This window comes from Pleurodeles waltl, chromosome 4_1 (genome assembly GCF_031143425.1).
Source record: "Pleurodeles waltl isolate 20211129_DDA chromosome 4_1, aPleWal1.hap1.20221129, whole genome shotgun sequence".
NCBI lineage: Eukaryota > Metazoa > Chordata > Amphibia > Caudata > Salamandridae > Pleurodeles > Pleurodeles waltl.
In genome coordinates, this window is record NC_090442.1 from 602,085,963 (window position 1) to 602,109,469 (window position 23,507).

The 23,507-nt window shown below is 41.3% G+C and overlaps 1 protein-coding gene across 2 annotated transcripts in view; it reads right to left on the reverse strand.

Annotated features, from left to right (window-relative positions):
- Positions 1–23,507, reverse strand: part of SLC41A2 (solute carrier family 41 member 2) — a 325,633-nt gene that overhangs the window by 96,475 nt on the left and 205,651 nt on the right. For both annotated transcript variants that reach the window (XM_069229008.1, XM_069229009.1), the window contains exon 7: positions 14,543–14,690. In XM_069229008.1, the coding sequence (XP_069085109.1) occupies positions 14,543–14,690 (148 nt within the window). The remainder of the gene's footprint in view (positions 1–14,542; positions 14,691–23,507) is intronic.

Below are 23,507 nucleotides of genomic sequence, written 5' to 3' on the forward strand. Positions count from 1 at the left end.
GCTTTATGGATGGATTAGTTTGGTGCCCTATTCTGCCTTTTCATATAAAATGTTATTGTTTTTGAAGTCCAAGACAAAACAATGTTATTCTACCTTTTATGAACATCAGAATGAATCCCACTTGTATTTGCAGTATTAATCCTGGACATGGGTGTTCTCTTTGAAGTTATAAAACCCAACTCTCCTCCCATGTTTTAGGACCTTTGTTTCAATCTTGGACTTTCGGTTATAACCTATTGTATAGCCGTCTCTCTGCTGGCCCTAATGGGTAGCCCAGTCTTCTCAGTTCCTACTTATATTTTTTCTCCTAGGTATTGTGATATTTAGCCAAGAGTACTATTCACTTTCAATGTGGCAAACAGTAAATGTCGACAAATTGGTCATGCTTTTTTGATGTGTTATTCCCATAACACCTATTTGTTGAAATGTGTTCTGGTATCTCACACATAAGCTGAGCTATTCTACCTTTTATCAATTCAGAGGAATCCCTTTGTGAAGATGATGATGTCATGAATGCCTATTAGCAGACTATATGAATACACTATTGGCAATACTTGAAACTATGTGGGACGTTTCATAGCTTTTTTACAGCACTGTCGATGGCTCTGAAATTACTACCACCACTGAAAACAGGTTCATACCCACCTATCACTCACTGGCCATCAGTGTATGAGGGATATGTTGTGGGGCCAGAAAGTTTCACACTCTGGCATGCAGTACTGGAACTTTACATTCTATAATGACCAGGACCATCCTTTACCAACCACAACAGCTCCTCCCTTCAATTCGGTAATAAGGCTTGAATAAATGTAGTTTTGCATGCTGCAAGAACCACTATCAATAGTGGACTAGAACTGGTATTTGGAGCAGAATGCAGCAGTCACACATATGGGTCTAATAACTACTGAGCCCTGACTTGTTTCTTTGTGAAGGAGAAGGCGGTCAGTCCTCGACACAGCTATTGTGCAGGTAAGTGTTTTGAGCTTCAAGGTACTGTGGAGCAGGAACACATATTTCACACTTAATAAGGTCTGCATCAGCATGCATCAACCTTTCTGTCACCATCTGATCCTAAATACACAGGACATGGAGGGGTGGGTTTAATACCACCAGTGGCAAATAGGACTCATTGCTGTGGCCCCTAAAGACCTAATGAATCATTATTTAACACAACATAAAGGGAGGTACGACTATTTGTAATAATCAGGTGTTCAAGAACAGGTCAAATACCATTGTCTTCAAGAACGTCTTTACTACCCATAAACTTATATTTCATGTGCTAAAGTCTCAGGAAACTATTTCCTTCTGTTCCTGGGACTGGTGACAGGATATTTAGACCTCCCACTATCCTGCATCCTTAGGTCTGGCCCACAGTGATGGTTTAAATACTGCTTCAGGAAACATGCTCCTTCCTCTCGAGGACCGTGATGTTAGGCCATAAGCTATTTCTTCTTTAGTTATGCCCTGAGGTGCCATCTGAGTTACTGATAAAAGCAAACTGACTAGTAATCCTATAAAAACTCTTCATGGCCCCATCTTCCCTTGTCCTTTCAACACGATGGCTGAGGAAAATGCCAAGCTTGCCACTGAAAATCTTGACTCTTGTCGGTAATTTGCCCTTTCAGCAGAGTCACCCTGGATTTTGTGCCTTTTGCAGAACCCTATTTTTGTTGGACCCAGAACTCTGCACAGTTTACTTCTGCTAAGCAGTGTATAGTGCTTGTTTCCACCCATTCAGCATAGTGAGATTGGTACACACCCGACTGGCATATTTTCCTTATATGCAAGTCCCTAGTATATGGGACAGTGTGTACTCAGGGTCAGTAAGTTAAATGTCACTAGTGGGCTGCAGCACCAACTGTGTCACTTATTGTTGTGACCCAGCAAAGCTGCCCCCAGGCCTACCATTGCAGCTTAGCTGTACAGTTTAAACTGCCAAATTCGACCTCTCAAAATAAACCCTTTTAGGCAGATCAAAACCTTCTCTTTAAATATTAGAACGTCACTCATAAGTAAGCCCTTTTGCCCATATGGCAAGGTGCGTGTCATTTAAAGGTAGGACTTGTAGAAGTTTACTGTTTCACATGTCCTTACAGTTAAAAAAGCTCAAAAGCTACTTTCAGAGTAGTAAGGCTAGCTGCTCCATAGGAAAACACTGGGTTACACTATTACATCTCATTGTCGATCTTTTGTTTAACTCCCTAAAGCACCCTCTAATAGAGACCCCAGGGACTGAGTGCTACCTCAGGGTGTTTCAGGGTAAAATGCCTCAAGGGGAAAAAGAAAAAGAAACAACATATTATGAAATGCAGGTCAAGAAATTAAAGGTTTGCAAGTCCCGGTGGAGTATCTCCTGATGAGCCAATAAATACTGAAATGTTGAATAATATTCCTTTACACCCAGATTTGGTGCCTGATTGTCCAGGAATATCTATCCGATGCCCATTCTCTAATACACCAGAGTATTCAAATATTTACACTCAGAAAAGGAGCTAGTCCCACTACCAGGGTAACTACTTATGTGATCCATGATGGAATGAATGAGGTTTGTCAAAAGAGTGGCTGTGGGAGTCGGGCAGAGAACCCCTTAAGGGATTAAGTAGGCAATAGGGGGCTCCCAAATGGTGGAGCAGAATACAGAGATGCTATCATTAGTCTTCCCCTCTGGGGAATATCCTACTCACAATGAACAAAGGTCTGTTAGACCACTTAATGTTAGATCTCAACCATTTTTCCCTCTGCCACAGTGCCCTTATTTCAGGACCCCGTCCACGTCTGATAATCATAGAGGGGGTCCAGAAATTGTTTTTATTTCAAATAGATTGGATTTCGTCTCTGTTTGATTGTGAGTTGGGCCCATTGAATAGATGTTTCATTTTACATGTATTATTGGGAATTGAGGCTCTGGGATTGGTAACAATAAAATACACTGAAAATGTTTATATAAACCCCTCTGCTTCTCTCCCAAGTTCCAGGGTAACATTTAGCTCCAAGATTGCCATAATGCTGATCTTAGGGAATGTGGATTACTTTCGGTAAAGGGGAATTGATGTTCTTCTGGTTGAGCATATTACTGAGTTTAATTGTGTTCAATGCTGGATACACAGAGTACTGCAAAGGACTTGAAATGCAGGAGGGGGTCTGTCACCTTGAAAGTCATTGCCATATTTGTAGGCAGAGGCATGGGGAGGAGAGTTATAAGTGTTGTGGAAAATGAGGATCTGTGTGTGTTGGAACCTGTGAAGGGAGATGAGTTATATAATTGGAGTTGGGTAGCTGGCACACTGAATGGGGCTGAAAACACTGTAAAGCTCCCAATTTTGTGGAGTTAACCCTCTGGGTAAAGTAGTATCCTAACACATGGCAGGTCTAGGCCCAAGGGTGTGGAATTTAATAAAATGTCTAGTAATTCACTGGACAGGTTCCATCATAAATCTACATGTCCTGGGAAAAAAATCCACTTCACCCTTTGGTGCACGTAGTACAGCGGTAAAGTATGGCAGCAATCTCATTATATAAGAGCTCTGATAATAGCCTCTCTGATTATGCCAGGACTCATACTATAGTAGGGTTTAAATTCTAGCAATTCCCACATCTAACAGCTTTCCACAGATCTACATACTGGGGCTGGAGGTACCGTTAAGCAATAGTTTCAGGGTTGGAATGTGCTTTGGAATCTGTGCAAGCCTACTAACATGCATGTTTAGGGGGGTTTCACCAGCTCACCTCTAATCTTCTGTCATACTGAGAAAGGTTGGAAAAGTACTCCTGAGAAGGGGGCAGAAATTCTCTCATGATTGGGGAAAAAGTGGCTGGAGGGAAAGTGAACTTGTAAACTCTCAACAGATTTTTGCATGAACAAATCTACACATGCATATTTGCTCATGCTAAAATGCAGTTCACAAATATTTTCCAGGAGTACTATTTCCTTGCCTACTACTGTGAATTACTGTGAATTCTTGAAAGCTGTAAATCTGCACCCAAGCAAGGGAACATATCATGAGTGCACTTTTGTGACTTTATTTAAGCATTGGGCCCCTAATTGGGTCTTGAGGTAACTAAGACCTTTTGAGTTTATTAAACCTCTGTTTCTCTTCTATCTATAGACCGGCTCCCCTGTGAGTGACAGAATTCTGCCCTTTCACAAGAAGCATATCAGCAAACACCATAGTTTTGTTCAATGCCAGCGACTATTGTGGCACTGTGTGCTTTTTAAGACCAAAAACTATTATTGTTTTTTGCCAATGTTTGTTATAATGGTGAGGGCCTGGCAGCTCCCACAACAATGAAGTTAGCTAAAAACCATGTCGCAACAGGACACACATTGACAAAACCAAAAGACTGACCATCAGTATGAGACCTATTGGCTTTACCAATGATTGTTTATTTTTGTCTATTTTCATGTTTTGCATAATCATGTTAAAACTGGTTGCATCGATTTTCTATTATGACTATTTTTTGGGAATACTAGCATGCATCAACACGTTTTAGTAGCTGATAGTTCAAAGGAATTGTACCTAAAATGTTACCGTAGTTCAGCAAAAAGTTGTTTTCCTAGTTGTATTTTTTGTGAACATTTAATTTGAAAGCAAAGCCTTATCCATCTTGGTTTCAGCTTCTGCAGATATCAGCATCTAATCAGAGAGCATTCTTTGAGAATTAGACGAAGCCTTGTATTGTTAAAGTTTGCAAACAAGTGTACACATTTTTATACTGGGACCACTGTCAGCAGTGCAGTCCGAGCTTTCAACATTTTCTTCGAGTACTCACCCTAATTATAAAGAATTGCAATAATGGACCATAAAAACAAAATTACCTTAACTGCAGACAATGCCCTTTCCTGATCCACAATGTGGTACTGTAAACTGGCAACCAAAGGGTTTGTGCTGCAGGGGGGTTGAGCCTACTTGCTCAGAGGACAAAATAAACATGAAAACGTGTTGTCCTTGATGCCAAACGATATGTCCTGGGAGCTGGACTATAGGAATTCCACACCAATTCAGGTCAATCTAATTTGAATCTGAATTTTGTAGTGCCTTAAATATTAATTATCTGCTTGCAGGAAACTTGGGTTTGTAAGAATGAGAATTATTTTGTTTTCTCTTGTATTGCAAAACCTTCTGTAAAAGGCCACACCAGTGGAGAAATCAATATTTTACCTGGCAATTATATCAATTGGAATCCAAAGGTATTTGTTCACCCCTCAAATCCTTGCCTGTGCCCAAAGTTAGCACTGTTTAATGAGAATGGAGGGTTATCTTTTTTGCTTGTAAACATATATATCTGATGCCCCCCCAAACCCCTCCTCTGCCAGGTAAGTCTCAGGATATCCCAGTCGATTCCATGTTTTCATTAATCTTCTGGAGGAATGTCCTTTTGTTATTATTGTAGGGGGCTTCAATGATAAAGTATCAAATACTGCTTGCATGACCTTTCGTAATACTGAAAAGGATGCGGTGTGGCATGTTCCTGAGACTGCTTTACCTGAAAATGCTATATCAGGTAGGCAGGGCTTATGTTTTCTGGAAAGTCTGAGACCGCATGAATATATTTTCTTAAATGGCAGATTTCCTGTAGAATCTCCTGTTTCTTATACTTTTCATTCCTCTCGTGGTCAATCTTTAATTGACTATATAATAGTGTCCCATCAAATGTTCAGAGTTTGTTCACACTGGGAGATTTTGGGGACTGACAAATAACCGTAGTATTCTTTCAATGACCATCAATTTGAGCTTAGGGCTTAATCAAGATTCCTGGAACTCTGAGAGAGATAACATAGTCTATAATAGATCTAATGGGTAAGTTTTTGGTCATGTGATAACAACGAATTTGGGCCACAGTATTAAAATAGCAAGCCTGGGCCCTCCTGACCCGTTTTTAGATGACCCTATCTCCTAGTTCAAAAAGCAGCTGACATTTTTCCAAACTTTTGGGATCAAAGATAGAAGTAAAAGACCCAAATCACCTAATAAGATCTCTTGGGCCGTAAAAAAGGTTAATTGTGAAATAAACCCCCTTGATAAGAAGCAATTAAAATTTTGTTCGACCACGAGGCAGAGGGAAATTAATCACCTTAAGCGTTAAAGAACAAGATTGAAGGTGGCAGAACGAAGAAAGAAGGAGGACAGCCCAATACTACAACTGTAGAGTTACAGTGGAGGCTATTCCAACATCAGACAATAAGTGGACGCAGTACATTTCACAATTATATGATTGTAATTTAAGTAGCAGTGGCCAGTTTGTGCCTAGTGTTGAAGTACATTTGATGGAATTATATGGCTTGCCCCTTAATGGATTAAGGGATCCATTAAGGGTGGAAGAACAACAGGGGCTATGGGCCCTGATGAATTTCCGATAGCACTTATTAAACAGGAGGTTTCCTTATAGACTATCTTTTTATGTCTACTGTTCCAGTATTACTACCTGTCTGGTGATATTCTATCTTCTTGGAACGGAAGTATCATGGTACCCTTATATAAAAAAGGCCCAAAGGCCTCTCTTGCCAGTTATAGACAAATTGCCCTCCTGGAGGCTACAGGCAAATTGCTTGCCAAAAGTATATTACTTCATCTTCAGGGTTAGGAATTTGGCAATATCCTCATAACTGCTGGGTAGACTGGTTTTCATAAGAACTGTGGTACTCTTAATAATATAGTGGCTCTATAAACCTTAACTGAAAAATATTCTTTGGCTAGGGGCATACCCAGGTACACCGCTTTTATTGATTTCTCCACAGCGTTCAACAGGGTTGACCGAGGGACACTGTGGAGAAAATTGTCAGCACTAGGGATTCCTACTCACCTTTTGAGGCTATTAACTGCCTTGAACTCCTCTATTTGGACCCAGGTCTTGATGGGAGGGAACCAAGATTTGTCTAGTAGATTGGTGAATGTCAATGGCTTAAAGTAAGGATGGCTGCTTGTGCAGCTTCTTTTTTTCACTTTAGACTCATGATTTGCCTTGTAGAATTGATCATATAAAGAGGGATCTGCCTAAATTAGGATTAATGAAGGAACACTTTTTATAAATAAGCATACCTAAGAGTGAAGTTATGATTTTTAGAATGAAGGGGTGTAGAACTAGGCAAAATTTTAATTGGTCCCTTGGGAATGCTAAGTTGAAAGTGGCGCAGTTCTATTCATTCCCCAGTAGAATCTTCTCAAGTAACTGGCTGAACAAATATCACATAAGTCAATGCAAAAGGAAGGCACTGACCCAGGACTCTGCTATTCACAGATTGTGTATGTGTTGTGGGCAAAGGTGCATCACACATGCTTTCTCGGTTCGTAAGAGAAAAGTACCGCCTTCATGGCAAAACCACCAAGCTCGTCTGGCTTACTGTCTCCTGACACTCCCCAGAGATTGGGGGGGTAGGGGTAACGGGGAGGGAGGGGATCTGGCTGGGGATCCCTGACTTCTTGACCTATTATAGAGTGGCTCAACTTCAAATCATATATGAATGGTCGATGAAGGTGTCTGACAAACACTGGTTGCCTATGGATCGAGCAATAGTGGGTAAAACCATCTGGGACATTCTGTGGAAACCCAAGGCAGACAGACCACGCACCGCCTATTTAAACACTCCAACAGTGACCACTTGTGATATACTCACCAAGATCCACAGGCTGACTTCCTTCCCCTCACCCCATACACCAATACTTTAACCTGGCTTTCCCTCCCTCCCTGGCCCGTTTGATAAGTGGCAAGATGGGGGCTGCCTCACTACAGCAGATCTATTTCACAATTGAGACATACTAATATTTGACAATTGCTGTCGCAATTTCAACCTCTCCAGAACTGAGGCCTATCATTATGCTCAACTGAAACACTGGGTCCTTACTACAGAGGAGCGGCAGGCTACCACAAGGGATCTCCTCCGCACTGAGCAGTATGTTCAGAAGGCTGGTTCCTCCAAAGGTTGCATCTCCTTTTTATATGCTCTCCTGCGATCGACCACACTTACCCATTCCCTGCAAAATGTGACATTTTAGGAACAAATATTGGGGACACCAATAGAAGATCGACAATGGCACAGTTTATGGTGCAATATTTCTAGATTTAATCATTCCCTCAGCTTATGTGAAGCCCATTATAAAGTTATCTATGACTGGTACCTCCTGAATCCTGCAAAATTACAGAAAATCTTTCCCAATACCTTAGACAGATGCTGGAGGGGATGTGGCCTACTGGGAGATTTCTACCATATCTGGTGGGACTGCCCAACCATATGTCCGTAATGGGAGGAAATTGTAGTTCAAATTAAAGAGATATTGGGATACCCCATACCCTTGACTCAAGGAAATGTCTTATGGAGCCTTAGAGATCCCTCTCTTAAACATCAGATACATGGAGATAGGTCTATTTGGTTATACCTAGGAGCGGCCAAGATGACTTTGACATCCACCTGGAAGAAACCTGAAGCTCCATCTCTGTCACAAAGGCACGTACGCTTGTGGCACTCCCTTACCATGGAGAGGCTAACTGATATTATGACTGACTCCAGGAAAAAATTTGATTATATATGGGGTCCTCTCTTGGAGTATCTTTCAAGGAGTCTTTCCATGTTTTCGTGTCTCACCCGCATGAGGCCCCTTCACCTTTTTCAGATATGATCCCCTATTTGGACTCTCACGTAGAGGGGCCCGTGATGCTCTGCTGAGTGTACCCCTCACTGCCCGCCCAGATCAACCTTTCACAGAGCACTTTGTTGATGAAAACCGATCATACATGTTGTCACTGTTAACCCCCTTGGGCTGTAATGTGTTATTTATATGTACTTTAGGCTTGTAGAGGTATATAAGGCAATGCAAAGTCATGGATGTAGCTCTCTATTAGTGTGTTAGTTATTGGGACGTCTTTATGGCCTTTTATGACTAGAACACTGTACATTAGCTTTACTTATGATGTAGGCCACATGATGTACATTTCATGACTGTCTATGTATTGATTCGAAAACCAATAAAAGCAGTTTTAATGAAAACAAAAAGTACCGCCTTCACCGAGTTCCGCCTGTGAAGTGATGGACAAGTGGCACTTGTACTTTTTTGAGAAAGTAGAGGGAAGCACATGGCACCAAATATGTAATTTCAATTTTTTGGTTTCCACACCTGCTAATATAAAGTGTATTGCATTTTGTATTGTTTCGAGCATTGAACATTACTGCCTAAATTGACTGTTTTGCACTATTTCAGATCTTAGCACTTTATAATAGAGTGCTGTATTTAGTATTGATATTGCATATTTCTACCTTATAGGGTTTTGTATATTTTCAGTGATGGAGTTTTGTACTAGATTTGTCATTCAAACAGATTTAGGACCCTTTGATGGTGACATCTATGGCTTTTTGTATGTAAATTTTGAATGGATTAAATAATTTATTTTGTTATGGTAGTTATACAAATTTTCTTTTAAATGTTTTTCTTGTGAATGCTTTTAATGTTGTATTGAAGATAGGATTAATTGTTGCATTTTTTATGTGGATCTCTGTTGAGCTCCACAACATAATAATAAAATAAAATTGAATTGACAATCTTTTGTTGAGGTTGCCCATGTTAGTAAACTGTAACCTACACCCATGTGTAAGTGTAAATAGCGACTATCGCTCTTAAAAGACCTGGTGGGATGCCCCATTTCTGCAGTTTCTTGCACAGGACATTTCTCACCACACTGCTGAAGGTAGTGGCACTGTCAATGAATGCTACATACAGCTGCTTCCCCCCTTTTTTCAGCTGAATCCCCAATCAGTGTGGTGAGGCAGAAGAGATTATCCTCAATGTGCTCAATGTGGCAGCCGTTTTAAAACCCTGTCTGGAAAAATGGGATTAGTCACTTCTTCTGTGCACACATTTCCAGCTCTTTGTTAAGAATTTTAGTAAATAATTTCCCCTCTACATCCAAAAGTGCAATTAGCCTAAAATTTGTTGGGAGATTATGGTCACCCTTTTATGGATGAGAACCAAGAGGGACCCTCCCAAGCTACCTGAAATAATGTTACTAGAGAGACATTGATGGAATAAAGAGGTTAAAACGGCTGCCCATTTGGTGGGATGTAATTTGAAAATAGCTGCCGGCAGGATGATGGGGCCAGGAGCACCAGAATGTTTTTCACTGAATGGATCCCTCTTTCCCCCTTTCAAAATTCAATTACGTTAAACAGTTCAAGGGCTCCTGGTAAAGGTGCTCACCAATGGTTGAATCCCGACCATTGCCAGAGGCCTTATCCATGTACAGACACTCTATATGCTTCACACATCCTCAGACTGAAATATTACATAGGGATGACCTGGCCATCTGGTTAAGGGCTCGTTGATTATATGCAAACACCTGGCTGGGCCTTTCACTTTAATGGCCATGTGAATCTTTAACCATTTTTTACTATCACTGTTTTTCGTCTTTTCTCACAGTTTTTTCCTATACTTAGTAGTTAGATATTTTAATAGACTCTTTTTTAGCGTAAAGTTCAGAGCTATTTTGACTACTAATTTTTAAGGTCTGGTTTAAAAAAATGTTTTAGTTCTTTTATTTCTTTTGAGATGTCTTCTGAGGCTTTTCCCTCTAGGATTTCCAAAAGGAACAGGTTGCAAGGATTAAGCTAGCCCATGTAGAGTTGTTACCACCTCTTACCATCGTTGCGGACATCCTTTGGTTGTATGGGACAGGTGAAATCAAGTTTTGCTCTGGTCAGCTATCCATTTGATCTCATAGCTCCAAGTACCATTTGCGGACTGGTTCAAGGGAGCCTTTATATCCAATAAGGCTTATGAGGAGAGCTGTAATGATTTGTCAGAGCACATTTCAGCCATGCGTGATAACTTACTAACAATGGAGAGACTTTAAACCACTGATCTGGTGGAAGTGTATGACTGAGACCCACATATATTTTAGTGCTGAATGTCTGTATAAACAAATGTGCCTACAGGCAGCAGAACGATCACTTAAGTTTCTCCAATTTAGCACTTGGAAACACAGAACCTTGAGAAATGTCCCCAAGAGAGAGCCATGTGCATTCTTCCTTTAAAACTGCATTACTTTTGGCGGGATGTTCCAAAAGTTGTTATTGTCATTCAGCCATGGTGAATCAGGACCAATATCAAATACAAATTTTTACCAGCAGTTAGCCATATTGCATCCCTATATTCCAGCCTTAATGCTCTTAACATCGGGAAGCCAACGTCTAAGGATCTCTTCCAGAGAAATGGGTTAGGATGGATATAGATCCTGCTGATTATTATGTGTGTGGAATGATTATGCTGTTGGTTTTGGTAAGTTTAACTTTAACGAAAATAAAGTCACCATCCCCTTTCCCTATTGAAACTGGATTTAATTCTAAGCAGCATTTGATATAAAATGTTCCAGAATGGTGACCTCCATGAGTCGAGGGAATGGCCGGGGAGGAAACTTTTAAATAACTAGGCCATGGATTGAGGCCGTTGCCCACGTTTCCCATAGACAGACTATGTCAAATTGCATTCATCGTCTAATAGCAGCTGTTTTGTTATCAGATTATTTCATGCCTCTTATATTCCGTGAGTAAATGCTAACAGAATTTTCCTTTTCATAAATTTTGGCAAGGTTGCTAACTGAAAGTTAGATGTGCCTTAAAAGAAGCGCAAATAGGAGCACCGCTAAAGCCCACCCGTTAATCATGTCCAGTATTCATGTAAATTTCCCCTATGGGTGCGGCTCGGGGTGCCTCTAGCTTGGGGAACCTTTAGAATTAAGTTTTGAGAGATTTCATGATTCATTAGGCCCACTGCGCTGATCAGGACTGGTCTCCAGTCTTTGAGTGGGGAAGGGAGCAGTCTAACCATATTGTTGACAACACAAGTGATGCCTCTTGGATTTGGGCCAAAATAATTGCTGGATATTTTTGTGTAGCAGGGAGGAAGATTTCTATTCCCCAGTCAGATAGTTTCCCATGATGGCTCCAAAAAGCTGGGCCAATTGTATATTAGCGACTTGTTTTTTAGTACGTTTGTCGATTTAGCCTGGTCCCGGAGACTTAAAAATCAACAAATTTGTTATCATTAGAGGTGATATCTTCCCAGCCTGAGAGTCCTTAGCAGAGATTTATAATACTACCCCTAATAAGGACGTCCTCTTTACCACGGGAAACAAAGTTGGGGGAAAGCATTATTACCGTTGAGGGGACATTCCTTGATGTGGGCTGATTTTCACCTTGAAGGGAACCAAGCATATCCAAACTTAGGTAGCCTGTGGTTTTCATCTGTCTTGATTTGTTAATTGAGATTATTATTAGTATTGTTGTTGTTACTGCTGCACCCCTGGTCAAGAGAAACTGCTCCGGCATGTAACAGGCTGGGCCTATTTAGTTTGTTTGTAGCAGCAGCAGGACATAGGCCTCTGGTAGGAAATGGTCCATGCTCAGAAGATACCTTCAGAGTCTCATTTCATGGGCCACCCAGAGAATGATAATCAATGGTAAGCCAGATCCTTTCTTGATCATTATTTAGGAGCCCTTATTACCATTTTCTAGTATGTTTCAGATTGCATAATATGATCAGAATCCAAATTCAGATCTGAATTTGGTTCTGCCTTTGGGCCTGACATAAATTGCTGGTGAGGCTCCTTCTCAGTTGTGATAGATTTGACACCACCCAAGAAACCAACAACCAGATCTATTTATTTCCCTCTTTGAGAGCTGGACTTACCCTCTTGTCTGTAGGTAACCGATTGAATGCACTATGCACCATAAGAGAAAAGCTTTGAGAAGCTACTACAGCTTCTGTGCCATCAAATCCAGATCCTGGATCCAGGTTAACATTGCTGCCGGAACATGCATGATCACCCTTGGTCTGGCTGTTAAAAGAAACTTTTAAAGAAGCCACTTCAGCATAGCTTAGCATAGCTTGGCACTAGCTTTTAGCCAGCAAGTTGAGAGATGATAGTGAAGGGGGTAACAGGGACGAGATGCTGTTATCCAATGAGGGGACAGAAGGCAGGGCCTTAAGGGGGAGGTTTGGTACCAATAATTATTAAATTAAGAAAGAAATTCAATTGAAAAAGAACAAGCAGTAAACCTTACAGCAGTGCCCAAGAGCTCAATTCAAAATACAAAGACATTGGCTGGAAGAGGACATGTCAAACCTTGATAGCATAGGAGATATAAGGCAAGCATTGTTGGGTGACAGATTTTTAAGGAACAGAGACCACTTGTGCTCATGAAAGTTTTGCAAATGATTGCCAGTACTGCATATCTAAAACATGAAATAGCAAACAATATGGGTTACAAAAGTTGTACTTCAATACCCAGTTACTGTCATGTGAGCCTGAAATGAATTGGTAAGTGAATTGAGCATTCAATTACAAGTTTAAAGCCATATTTATTCAAGTTTATGGCGTCACTTCACTTCTCCTTGTCTAACACATCCATGCCAACCAAGAAAGGTGCAACGACCCGGTTATAAAGAATGGATTTTAAAGCAGTAATGTTTAGAAGGTAAAGGAGTAACCTGATGCATTTTTCTGAGAAATTTGTAATCCTCGTCTAAGATGCCTAAACATGTCCACACAGTATTGATTTTAAGCTTACTACAGAATCTTCCTGTAATTCCTTGTGTACTTCATCTCAGAAGGGTGTACCTAAAGGTGCCTTTTGGCTAGGTTCGTACTATAGAAATACTATATACATACATTCACTGCATTGACATAGCGTATGTAGGCACCAGCAGTAAGACAATGTCAACAGCCACTAGACACTGCTGGGTCCATTTTTAATTTTTAACTGGTGCCCATAAAGCTCTATGCAAAACCATTAATTACGCTTCTGCTATTATGAGATCTTGAATTGGAACAGGCTTTTAAATATTCATGTCCCATTATTACCTTCTAGGGCACTAGCTAAATTAAGATTTTGATTCAATTTTTTTGGTTAGGTTTAACACGCTTGGATGAGGATGTCGTGCCTGTTAGGATTTCTCTTCAACAGCTTTAACATTAATGTACGAATCAATATAAGGAAATTCTAAAAGTCAATAGTGAGAAGGCTGTATTGTTGCTGGATTTGCACACAGACAGAGGCTGCTCCCTGTTAAAAGTACGTAGGCACCCCTATTGAAGTGCTGTATACTCTAAAGTGGTCTTATGACTAACCCAAAGGAACAGTAATGTCAAGTATTTGAGTTGAATCTGGGACTTTTTATTCATTGCTTCTGGATTCTTGTTTACTTGGTAACTGACAAAGAGAGACCATCACTGGTTGCAAGTTCTAAGACCTTAACTGAGGGCTACAGTTCATTCTACCAAAACACGATTATAAAGTCCTACTATTGTTGCTTAAATGGTGTGGCTAATGTCTCACAAGTAGGGATTTACACCGCTCACAAACGCAATGATGTTAGAAGTATGTTAAAACAAGAACTATTTGGTACTACAAATCTGAGAGGCATACATGTCTTTTTGCTGTCTACAAAGGAAATCATATCAGTGAAAATTACAAAACACAAATATATTTCTGCTAAAACTGTTTCAAGTTATGCTACTACAACAGATCACAGACAATCACATGTTTAAGCAAACTAACCTGCTTATTAGCATTGCAGTTATGACCGGCTCCCATCCTGAATGGAGAACAATCCTAGTGGCTGGATGTTTAGAAGCTACAACAACCCATATTGGAGTTAGAACCAAGAAAAAAGCACCAACTAGTGGAGATATGTAGGAATGTGACCCTGAAAGAGATACATAACATCAAATCAATGCCGTAGTCTTGTATTATTTCTAAATGATCACTGAAATACACATCTTTATCAAATGTGCCCTGTTACTGGCAAGCCTAGCACAAAGGATGCTTTCATTGCTTACATGTAGAAAACTTGATCACAGTTCTTGGCTTGACAAATAAAACACCTTAACTGACAAATTGCAATGCAAATGTGAATGAAATTACAGTCAATGCGTTTTATACACCTCCAATATGCACCAGACTCGCGAATTAGAATTAAAATTCAATACTTATATATTAGTGTACGGGAGAGTGTATTTGCCAAAACCACTGTTCCTATATAGTTTTCCATCCTTGAAAAATGCAAAAATAAATAATACAAACATTTCTGACTAACATTTGATTCCTTCAATGTATAACTGTAAAAGGTGCGTTTCTACAGTGATCATGGCATTCCTCCCAAACAACTAGTTCTGCTTCCTCCCATGAATATCCTATCACAGCTTCATTCATAAATCATGCTGCTGGCTGTTCCAAAGTCCATAGCTGAGTTGTATATGGAGGAGAGTTGTTGATAACGAGAGAACCTGTAAGCCTAGTGTGTTGGTGCTCCCTGTTTATCTACCAGACTACTGCTTGTTGACAACCATTAAGAAAGCACAGCACATATTTTCTAGAAGAGACACAAGCCAGGCTGCAAGTAATGCGTCAATAGAACGCCAGAGCATTTTGTGTAGACAAGAGCATAAAGGCTATTTTCTCATCTGTATAATTGGGACCAGGTTCTATAAAACCATATATAATCTGTGCATTTGTGGAGTTTAAAACAAGAAGGTTTACTGGTGTACTTGGCTGTGGTCAATACCAACACACACAAACTTTAAGCCTTAATATTCTAATTATTTTCCACTAGGAAGAATTGTGTTACTTTAGGGTGGCTTCAATACAACTTCCAAGGTGCTGTGCACTTTCCTGGAGCGAAAAACAAATTTATACTCTACGAATGAAGACTTAGGGGTTGTCTGGTTCAATTTGACACTGGCTTGCTCTGGGGCAGTTGCCTTCCCATCCTAAAAAAACTGATTTCTTCAAGTCGGTCACCGAAATAGTGTCTCCAATTGTCCCTTTTTTTAAATCTGAAGTAAAAGGCTCTAAATTCCGATTTTATATTGAGATATTGCTAAATATTCAAAGATACTATTCAGTACCTTTTGATATGGGGGCCATTTATGTGAGTCTCAAAGTAATCTGTCTTTCGTATCTGCTATCATATAAAAGACGTTGACAGTAAACAGAGGCAAGTCTGTCACACAGCTCATTGGAAGCGGGTTCTCTCATATTATCCGATATGACACAGGTTAAACTGGATTTCTCATAATAGGAGGCATTAGCTTGAGGAAGGCAGTTCCTATAAATCACAAGTTGTGGTCTCTATGCCAGGAAAGCCTCATGTGAGTAGGTCAGTTGGGTCTTCTTTTCTGCCTGCTGAATCTGCTGTCTCTCAGCCTTCAAGGCTCGCCACCTTCACCACTGGTTGGTGGATCTGGCTATATGAAAATATTAAATCATAGGAGGTCTACTGTGTTCAAATTCAGCAGGTAAATTAAGGTACACTGCAGAGAGCTGCTTTGGGCCGACAGTTAATGAGGCAGAAGTCCAAAATTTTTGAACTCCTCCACAGCCTCATCACATATGATTACAACCCACGCAAGGGAATGTACCATACTGGACCAGGGTGCATAGGGGCCTGGAGTAGAGGAATTGATGGTATTTAGGATATTGAACCGATTCAAGACATGGTCTGACTAGGACATACATAAATGTGAGTTGATCTTAATTAGAGGAGACAAAAATGAAGTGAATAGTGTGCCCTTCTAGGTCAGTGGGCTTCCTAACTTCCTGGGTAAGCCAGAGAGTCAAGACGACCTGAAGAAAAGTCTGTTTGGAGCTGGAGAAAAGAAGGAGCATCTACAATGCACCGCTCAGAGGGAGAATGACTAACGTCCTGCCTCATTTGAATTATTTTGAAAAGCTCCATTCTTTCATTCAATTGAAAATTTTGATTGTTTTTATTTGCATGTGAGTTATATAAAACATGTCATTTGTTTATTTGAGTAATGCTTATTTATGTAATTTTGTGTATTGTTTTGCAATTTAAAAAATAGGAATTGCTTAGGCAGGAGCCCACTTCTTCCAGTAATGACTCATTGGGGTTATCCACATTCCAATAACATTTTCAGTGTGGTTCCGTGGATACAAGTAATTATTAAGTGAGGGTCCACAGAAGTCAAACGTTTAAGAACCACAGATCTAGAACATTTCCTCCACTCTCCCGAAAAGGCCTATGTAGTCAGGTTTAGTTAGGAAGTGGGGATATGGAACAAAGCCCACACATCAGACGACTTTTTCAGAAAATAAAAAGAAGACAGTAAGTCAGCAAAAGATTATAGTAGAACAGGGTCTGGCTGCTACTTGGTGTAGAACAGCGCCCAAAGACGATTTGAGAAAAGGCATTATGCACAATTACATCCCCTGGCAAAGCCTGCAAACACAGCTATAATTGTTATTATAAGAAGTTGTCACATCTCTATGCCAGAACTGTTTATTATGAAAATCTTTTGCCAAAGCCCACATGAAGTGGTTTATTAACTGTAAAGACCCCTTTGTTAAAGCCAGAAGATAGGGGTTTGTTGAAAGTGAAAATTGTTTTGAATAGATGTAGTAGGTAGGAATTTTATAATGCGAAAATCATGTTTTGCATTGCTTCACCTTTTTAGTATTCTGTGGTATATAGAACTAGGGGATTTTTTTTTCTTTAATGTAAAAGCCTTGGTTGGAGTGACAACAGTACAGAGAATTATTACTGTCTCTTCAGAGTTCTGAGTTTCTACCCGATACCCCCTTCTTGACTAAGCCTTTGAGTTCCGTCTCACTATCTTGCAGGTCAAGTGCTAAAGAAGGGTAACTAGTGATAAATTTTGGGTTACACAGAAAGGCTGCCCCAGAACAACAGAGGTAAAATGTTCCAGATGCCACAACTGGATCCTAATGACTTCCATGGGACCGCCATTGTCCTCTCTACTACAAACATTTTTCGTCTGTCAAGGCAAGAGATGGTGTGTAGTCCTATGTCTTTTTTGTATACTAAGAGATAGATAAAGAGAGTATTTACTAACAACTTCTTCTTTGAGGACACAAAAATTAATAAGAGTTTGACTTCTGTGATCTAGAGACCAAGCATAGGGGTACTTTTATAGTGTTGTACAAAATTATGTTGGTACCACAAGTCTAAACACGTTTAATCAAGGACTTGGTTGTAGCTATAACCATAACAGGAAGACTTAAGTCTTTCTACTATGTTTAGAGTGCATTATTTAATTGAACGCCATGTCGATCCGTGAAGACCTGACATTGCATTGCAAGCCTTTTAAATACATTTTTAAACAAAGTACAAGAAAATGAGCTGTCCTTCCACAGACTACACTTGCGTGCAGAAGTAAACAAAGGAGTGCAATGCCCTGCCCATATTTTTGAAAGGTCAAAAGCCGACCAGGGGATCATTTAGGGAAAGGTATAATCTGTTTAAATGCATTTGTATATCATAAATATTGACATGAATCAATCAACTGGAAAAACTCAAACAAATACTTTTGTCAATCAAGGGGGTAGTATTGTGCTTTTAGACACGTCAGACTGCAATAATGAAATAACAAAACGACAATTACACTGCTCATTACAGGAGACTGCTAGCTGATCCCACCCGATCTATAAAGAAATCCATCTCGACTATACCCAACAGAGGCTAAAATGAGGGTTGGCTCAGACCCAAAAAAAATTCATTTTTTAAGAAGTCTAATTCTGTATCTCCTGCAATGTATTTGGATTACCTAAAATTCATAAGAACCTCAAAAAACTTGTGAGTCGCCCTACGATCTTGGGAATATAACTCGATTCTCTAACCTCTTGTTCAAATCATCAATTTTTTCATCATATCGTATGTGAATCTGAATCCATCCTATGCACACCCTATCGCCTAAGGGGGTAACTCTATTCTCAAACTTCTCGCTCAATACACTGATTTCTTCACCATACCTTATGTGAATTTGAATCCATCCTATGTACGATATATGACTGCAGTGGTTAACCTTATGGAAGAGCTTCCATTTGATCCTAATTCTGATATTTTGGTGAAAATGGATATTGAAAGTTTATATACCAATACTCCTCAGACAGAACTTCTTCAAGTAATGCACAATCTACTTGAAACCCGACCACATCAGGTCTCAACCTCATTTATCACTGAATGTGCTCTGTTAGCACTTGGTAAGAACTACTTTATTTTCGAGGGGCAATTTTATGAGTAAGTGAAGCTGTGCTATGGGTGCTGTTTTTGCAATGAATATAGTCAATATTTATGTAGGAGATCAGATTCATTTACTCTTAAAACAATCCTTTTTCATTACACTTTTCAAAATGAGTGAGCTATGTTGACGATGTACCACTGGTTTGTCATGATGACTCTATAACTGGTTCTGTTCCTTGAATTAATTAATTCTCCTAATTGTAATTTGAGATTCACACTTGAATATAACCCAATCACCATTAATTTCCAAAATCTAAGTATCAAAGCTGATGATGGTAAGCTATACACTACTTTTTATACAAAAACACCAGCTAGCAATATTATCTTGCAATATAACAGCCACCATCTGTTGAGCTTAAAAAATAATCTTCCTTTTGTAAAATGTCTGCGCTTTAGTCACTCTTCATAGTACAATTATGCCTAATTCAGAGACACCCAAAAACTTTCTTATAAACTTTAAGCCCATGGATATCACCACAGGCTTCTCAAACAAAACATGAAAAAGGGTCTGGTATATCACAGAGATGCACTTCTACAGATTAAAACTAGACCCATTAACACAAGATTTATTTGGGTCTCTATATTTGGTATCCTTTCAAACAAAGTCAAAAAGATTATATTTAGGCATTGGAATTTGTTGAATAACTATGCCATTTCACAAGAGAAACCAATGTAAGTGTAGCGCTAATCTCAAGAACTGCCTAGCTAGAGCCGACAATGTACTGGTCCAAATGGCTCTGACACAGAGTTTTGAGGCTTACAATTTATCATTGGTAATTTCCGAGGCAGACAGTGCATGGCATGTCAAGGGTGCAAACGAACAACTTACTTACCTTCGGTAACGCATTATCTGGTAGAGACTATCTAGATGCAGCTTCATTACCTTAGAATTTCCTGGCATCAGCTTGGAATCCGTAACTTTTGCAGAGCAATACCCTTGCGCATGCCGTCAGGTAGTGTAGTAGGATCCGCATTTCACGGTCAGCCTCGTTGGAGCTGCTTGTGACGTCACAGTTTCCTATAAACGCACCACCCAGGCGCACGTACATCAGTTGCTTTTCAACAAACTTCCACGCCAGAAGGACCGAGCCATGGAAAGAACCAACAGTTTGTCTGTGCAAAAACTAGGGCCCTGAAGTGGAGAGGCATGAATGGGTGTAAGGAATCTGCAGCTAGATAGTCTCTAACAGTGCATTACTGAAGGTAAATAACTTGCTCATTTGATAGAGACTTCTAGCTGCAGATTCCTTACCTTAGAATAGATACCCAGGCCATAACTTCTTGGCGGTGGGCTGCGGACAGATCTTCTTCACACTAAAAAATCCTGCAGGACCGAACAAGCAAAGTGTCCCTCTCCACGGATCTGATTGTCCAGGCAGTAGTGTCTTGCAAACATGTGCAATGATGCCCACGTTGCTGCTTGACAGATATCAAGGACTGGAACACCTTGTGCTAGCGCAGTGCTAGCAGCCTTAACCCTGGTGGAATGAGCCCTCAAGCCCTCAGGAGGCTGCTTCTTGGCCACTGCATAACAAATCTTAATGCAGAGAACGACCCAGGGCAAAATGGTTAATTTCTGCACTGCTCGACCCTAACAACAAAGTTGGTCATCCACCAGGAACTCTTTAGTGCGGTCAAGGTAGAACGACAACGTTCTTTTTGGGTCCAGTCAGTGGAGTTGCTCCTCTTCCTCAGAGGGATGCGGTGGAGCAAAGAAGGTGGGCAGGTTGACATTCTGACCCAGCTGAAATAGGGTCACCACCCTGGGGAGGAAAGAGACATGAGTTCTGAGTACCACCTTGTCTGGCAACATGGTGAGATATGGCGGCTTGGATGAAAGATCCTGCATCTCACTCACCCTCCTGGCAGATGCTATTGCCAATAAAAAGGATGTCTTGATGGTTAGCAGATGCAGGGGACATTTATGTAATGGCTCAAAGGGAGCACACATGAGAAATGTGAGAACCAGATTTAAGTCCCACTGAGGCATAACAAAGGGCATAGGGGGAAACATATGTATAAGCCCTTTGAAAAATCTATGTACAATAGGTGACTTGAGTAATGAAGGGTGATCAGGCAGCTGAAGGAACGCCCACAGGGTAGAAAGATAGCCCTTGAGAGTGCCCAAGGCAGAACCCTGTTGGGCAAGAGATATGATAAAGAGAAGGATGTCAGAGAGAGAAGCAGAAAGAGGATCAATAGATCTTTCTGTACAATAATATACAAAGTGCTTCTAACGGCAGCTGTATACCATTTTAGTGGAAAGACGCCTGGCTGCAAGAAAAACTTTACAGACTTCGAGAGGAAGGTCGAAGACTGTCAACTGTCGTCGCTCAATCTCCAAGCAAAAAGGCGCAGAGTTGACAGGTTTGGGTGGAGAACCTTTCCCTGCTGCTGCGACTGAAGATCTCCCCAAAGGGGCAGCCTGATCGGAGGATCAATGCTCATTTTCAGCAGCTACGGATACTAGACTCTCCCTTCCCAGTCTGGAGCCACCAGGATTACTTGGGCTCGGTCGTTACTGATCTTCTTGAGAACTCTGGGAAGAAGTGGTATGGGGAGGGGGGAAAGGCATATAAGAGGCCTGAACTCTACTCACAACGAAAAGCGTTACAGAGCAAGTGCCGCCTTGGAAACCCCAATGCGCAATACTGCTGACATTCCACGTTCTCTGCGGAGATGAACAGATCTAACAAAGGCTCTCCACACTGTACAAAGAGTCCTTGTGCCACCTATGGGTGGAGACACCACTCGTGAGCCACTAGGCATTGACGGCTGAGTTTGTCTGCCCTGACATTCAGAGAGACGGTTATGCCCTGTTGTTCCTGCCATGTCCAGAGACGCAGGGCCTCTTGACAAAGGGTCCATGACCCCACACCGCCCTGCTTGTTGCAGTACCACACTGCGGTAATGTTGTCCGTGAACACATGCACTATGTTCCCTTTTAGAACAGGAAGAAATGCTTTTAATGCCAATCGGATTGCCCAGAGCTCCAGTAAGCTGATATGGAGTCCAGATTCTACCAGAGGCCTCTGATCTCCACCTCTCCCAGATGGCCGCCCCATTCTAGAACGGACGCATCTGTTACTACTGTGAGAACTGGTTGGGGAAGGGAAAGGAGTCTGCCTCTGACTCAATTGCAGTTCACTAACCACCACTTCAGATCTTTTGTAGTTCCCTCCGAGATCTGAACAAAGTTGGTGAGATTCCCCTGATGCTGTGCCCATTGGAACTTCAGGTCCCAATGCAGAGCCCTCATATTGCATCTGGCATACTTGACTAACAAGATGTAGGAGGCCATGAGGCCCAACAGCCTCAGAGTCTGTCTCACCGAAATTCAGGATAGCAGCCAAAACATCGGTTTCATAACCTGGATATCTGGAGACTCAGTGCTCGAGAGGATAAGCTCCAAACTGCACTGTGTCCAGAACAGCTCCAATGAAAGGGAGCTTCTGAGAGGGAGTCAGGTGTGACTTCGGCACATTTATAGTGAACCCCAGCAAATGCAGGAGGTTCACCATAGTCTGAAGTTGGGTGACGACAGCCAGGGACGAAGGAGCCTTCAACAGCCAGTCATCGACATAGGGGAAGACTGAAACCCCCAACCTGCACAGATGAGCTGCGACCATCGTCATCACCTTGGTGAACATCCGAGGGGCACTGGTAAGGCCAAAGGGTAGCACAGTAAACTGAAAGTGCTCGTGGTCTACCTTAAACCGCAAGATGCACCTGTGGGCAGGCAGGATAGGGATGTAAAAATACACAAGCTACTATCCAGTTTCCTTGGTCTAGATCAGACAAGACCCGAGCCAGAGTAAGTAGCTTGAATTTCTCCTTTTTGAGGAAGAGATTGACGTCCCACAAATCTAGAATAGGGCAAAGACCCTTGTTCTTTTTGGGTATCAGAAAGTAGCAGGAATAACAACCAATGCCTACTTCTGGCATCTGGACACTTTCTATGGCTGCCTTGGCCATGAGAGATGTAACTTCTTCGCGGAGCAAGACTAAGTGATCCTCCATCAGCCGTTCTTTAAATGGAGGCATAGAGGGACAAAAAGACTGGCAGGGGAGGGAATAGCCCTTCTGTATGATCTGCAAGACCCATTTACCGATGTTATAGACTGCCAGTGAGGGAGATGAAATTGAATCCTCCCTCCAACTGGACGCATGTGGTCTTGCAGAATCATACTTGGGGGACTTAGGCGCTGTGGACGAGGCTGAGTGGTGGATGACCTCTAGCCAGACCCTCTGGGTCTGAAGGTACCACAACCTCCTCCCCGCACAGGATGCTGATCTGATGGATGGCGGTGGCTGGTCTGTGGATGGCGTGGTACCCCGCCCCTTCCGAAGCCTCGAAAGGGGCGAAATACAGACTGTTGCCGAGGGGTCGCGGAGAGACCCAAGGACCTGGCCGTAGCTCTAAAATTCTTGAAACGCTCCAGCGCCGAGTCTGCCTTTTCA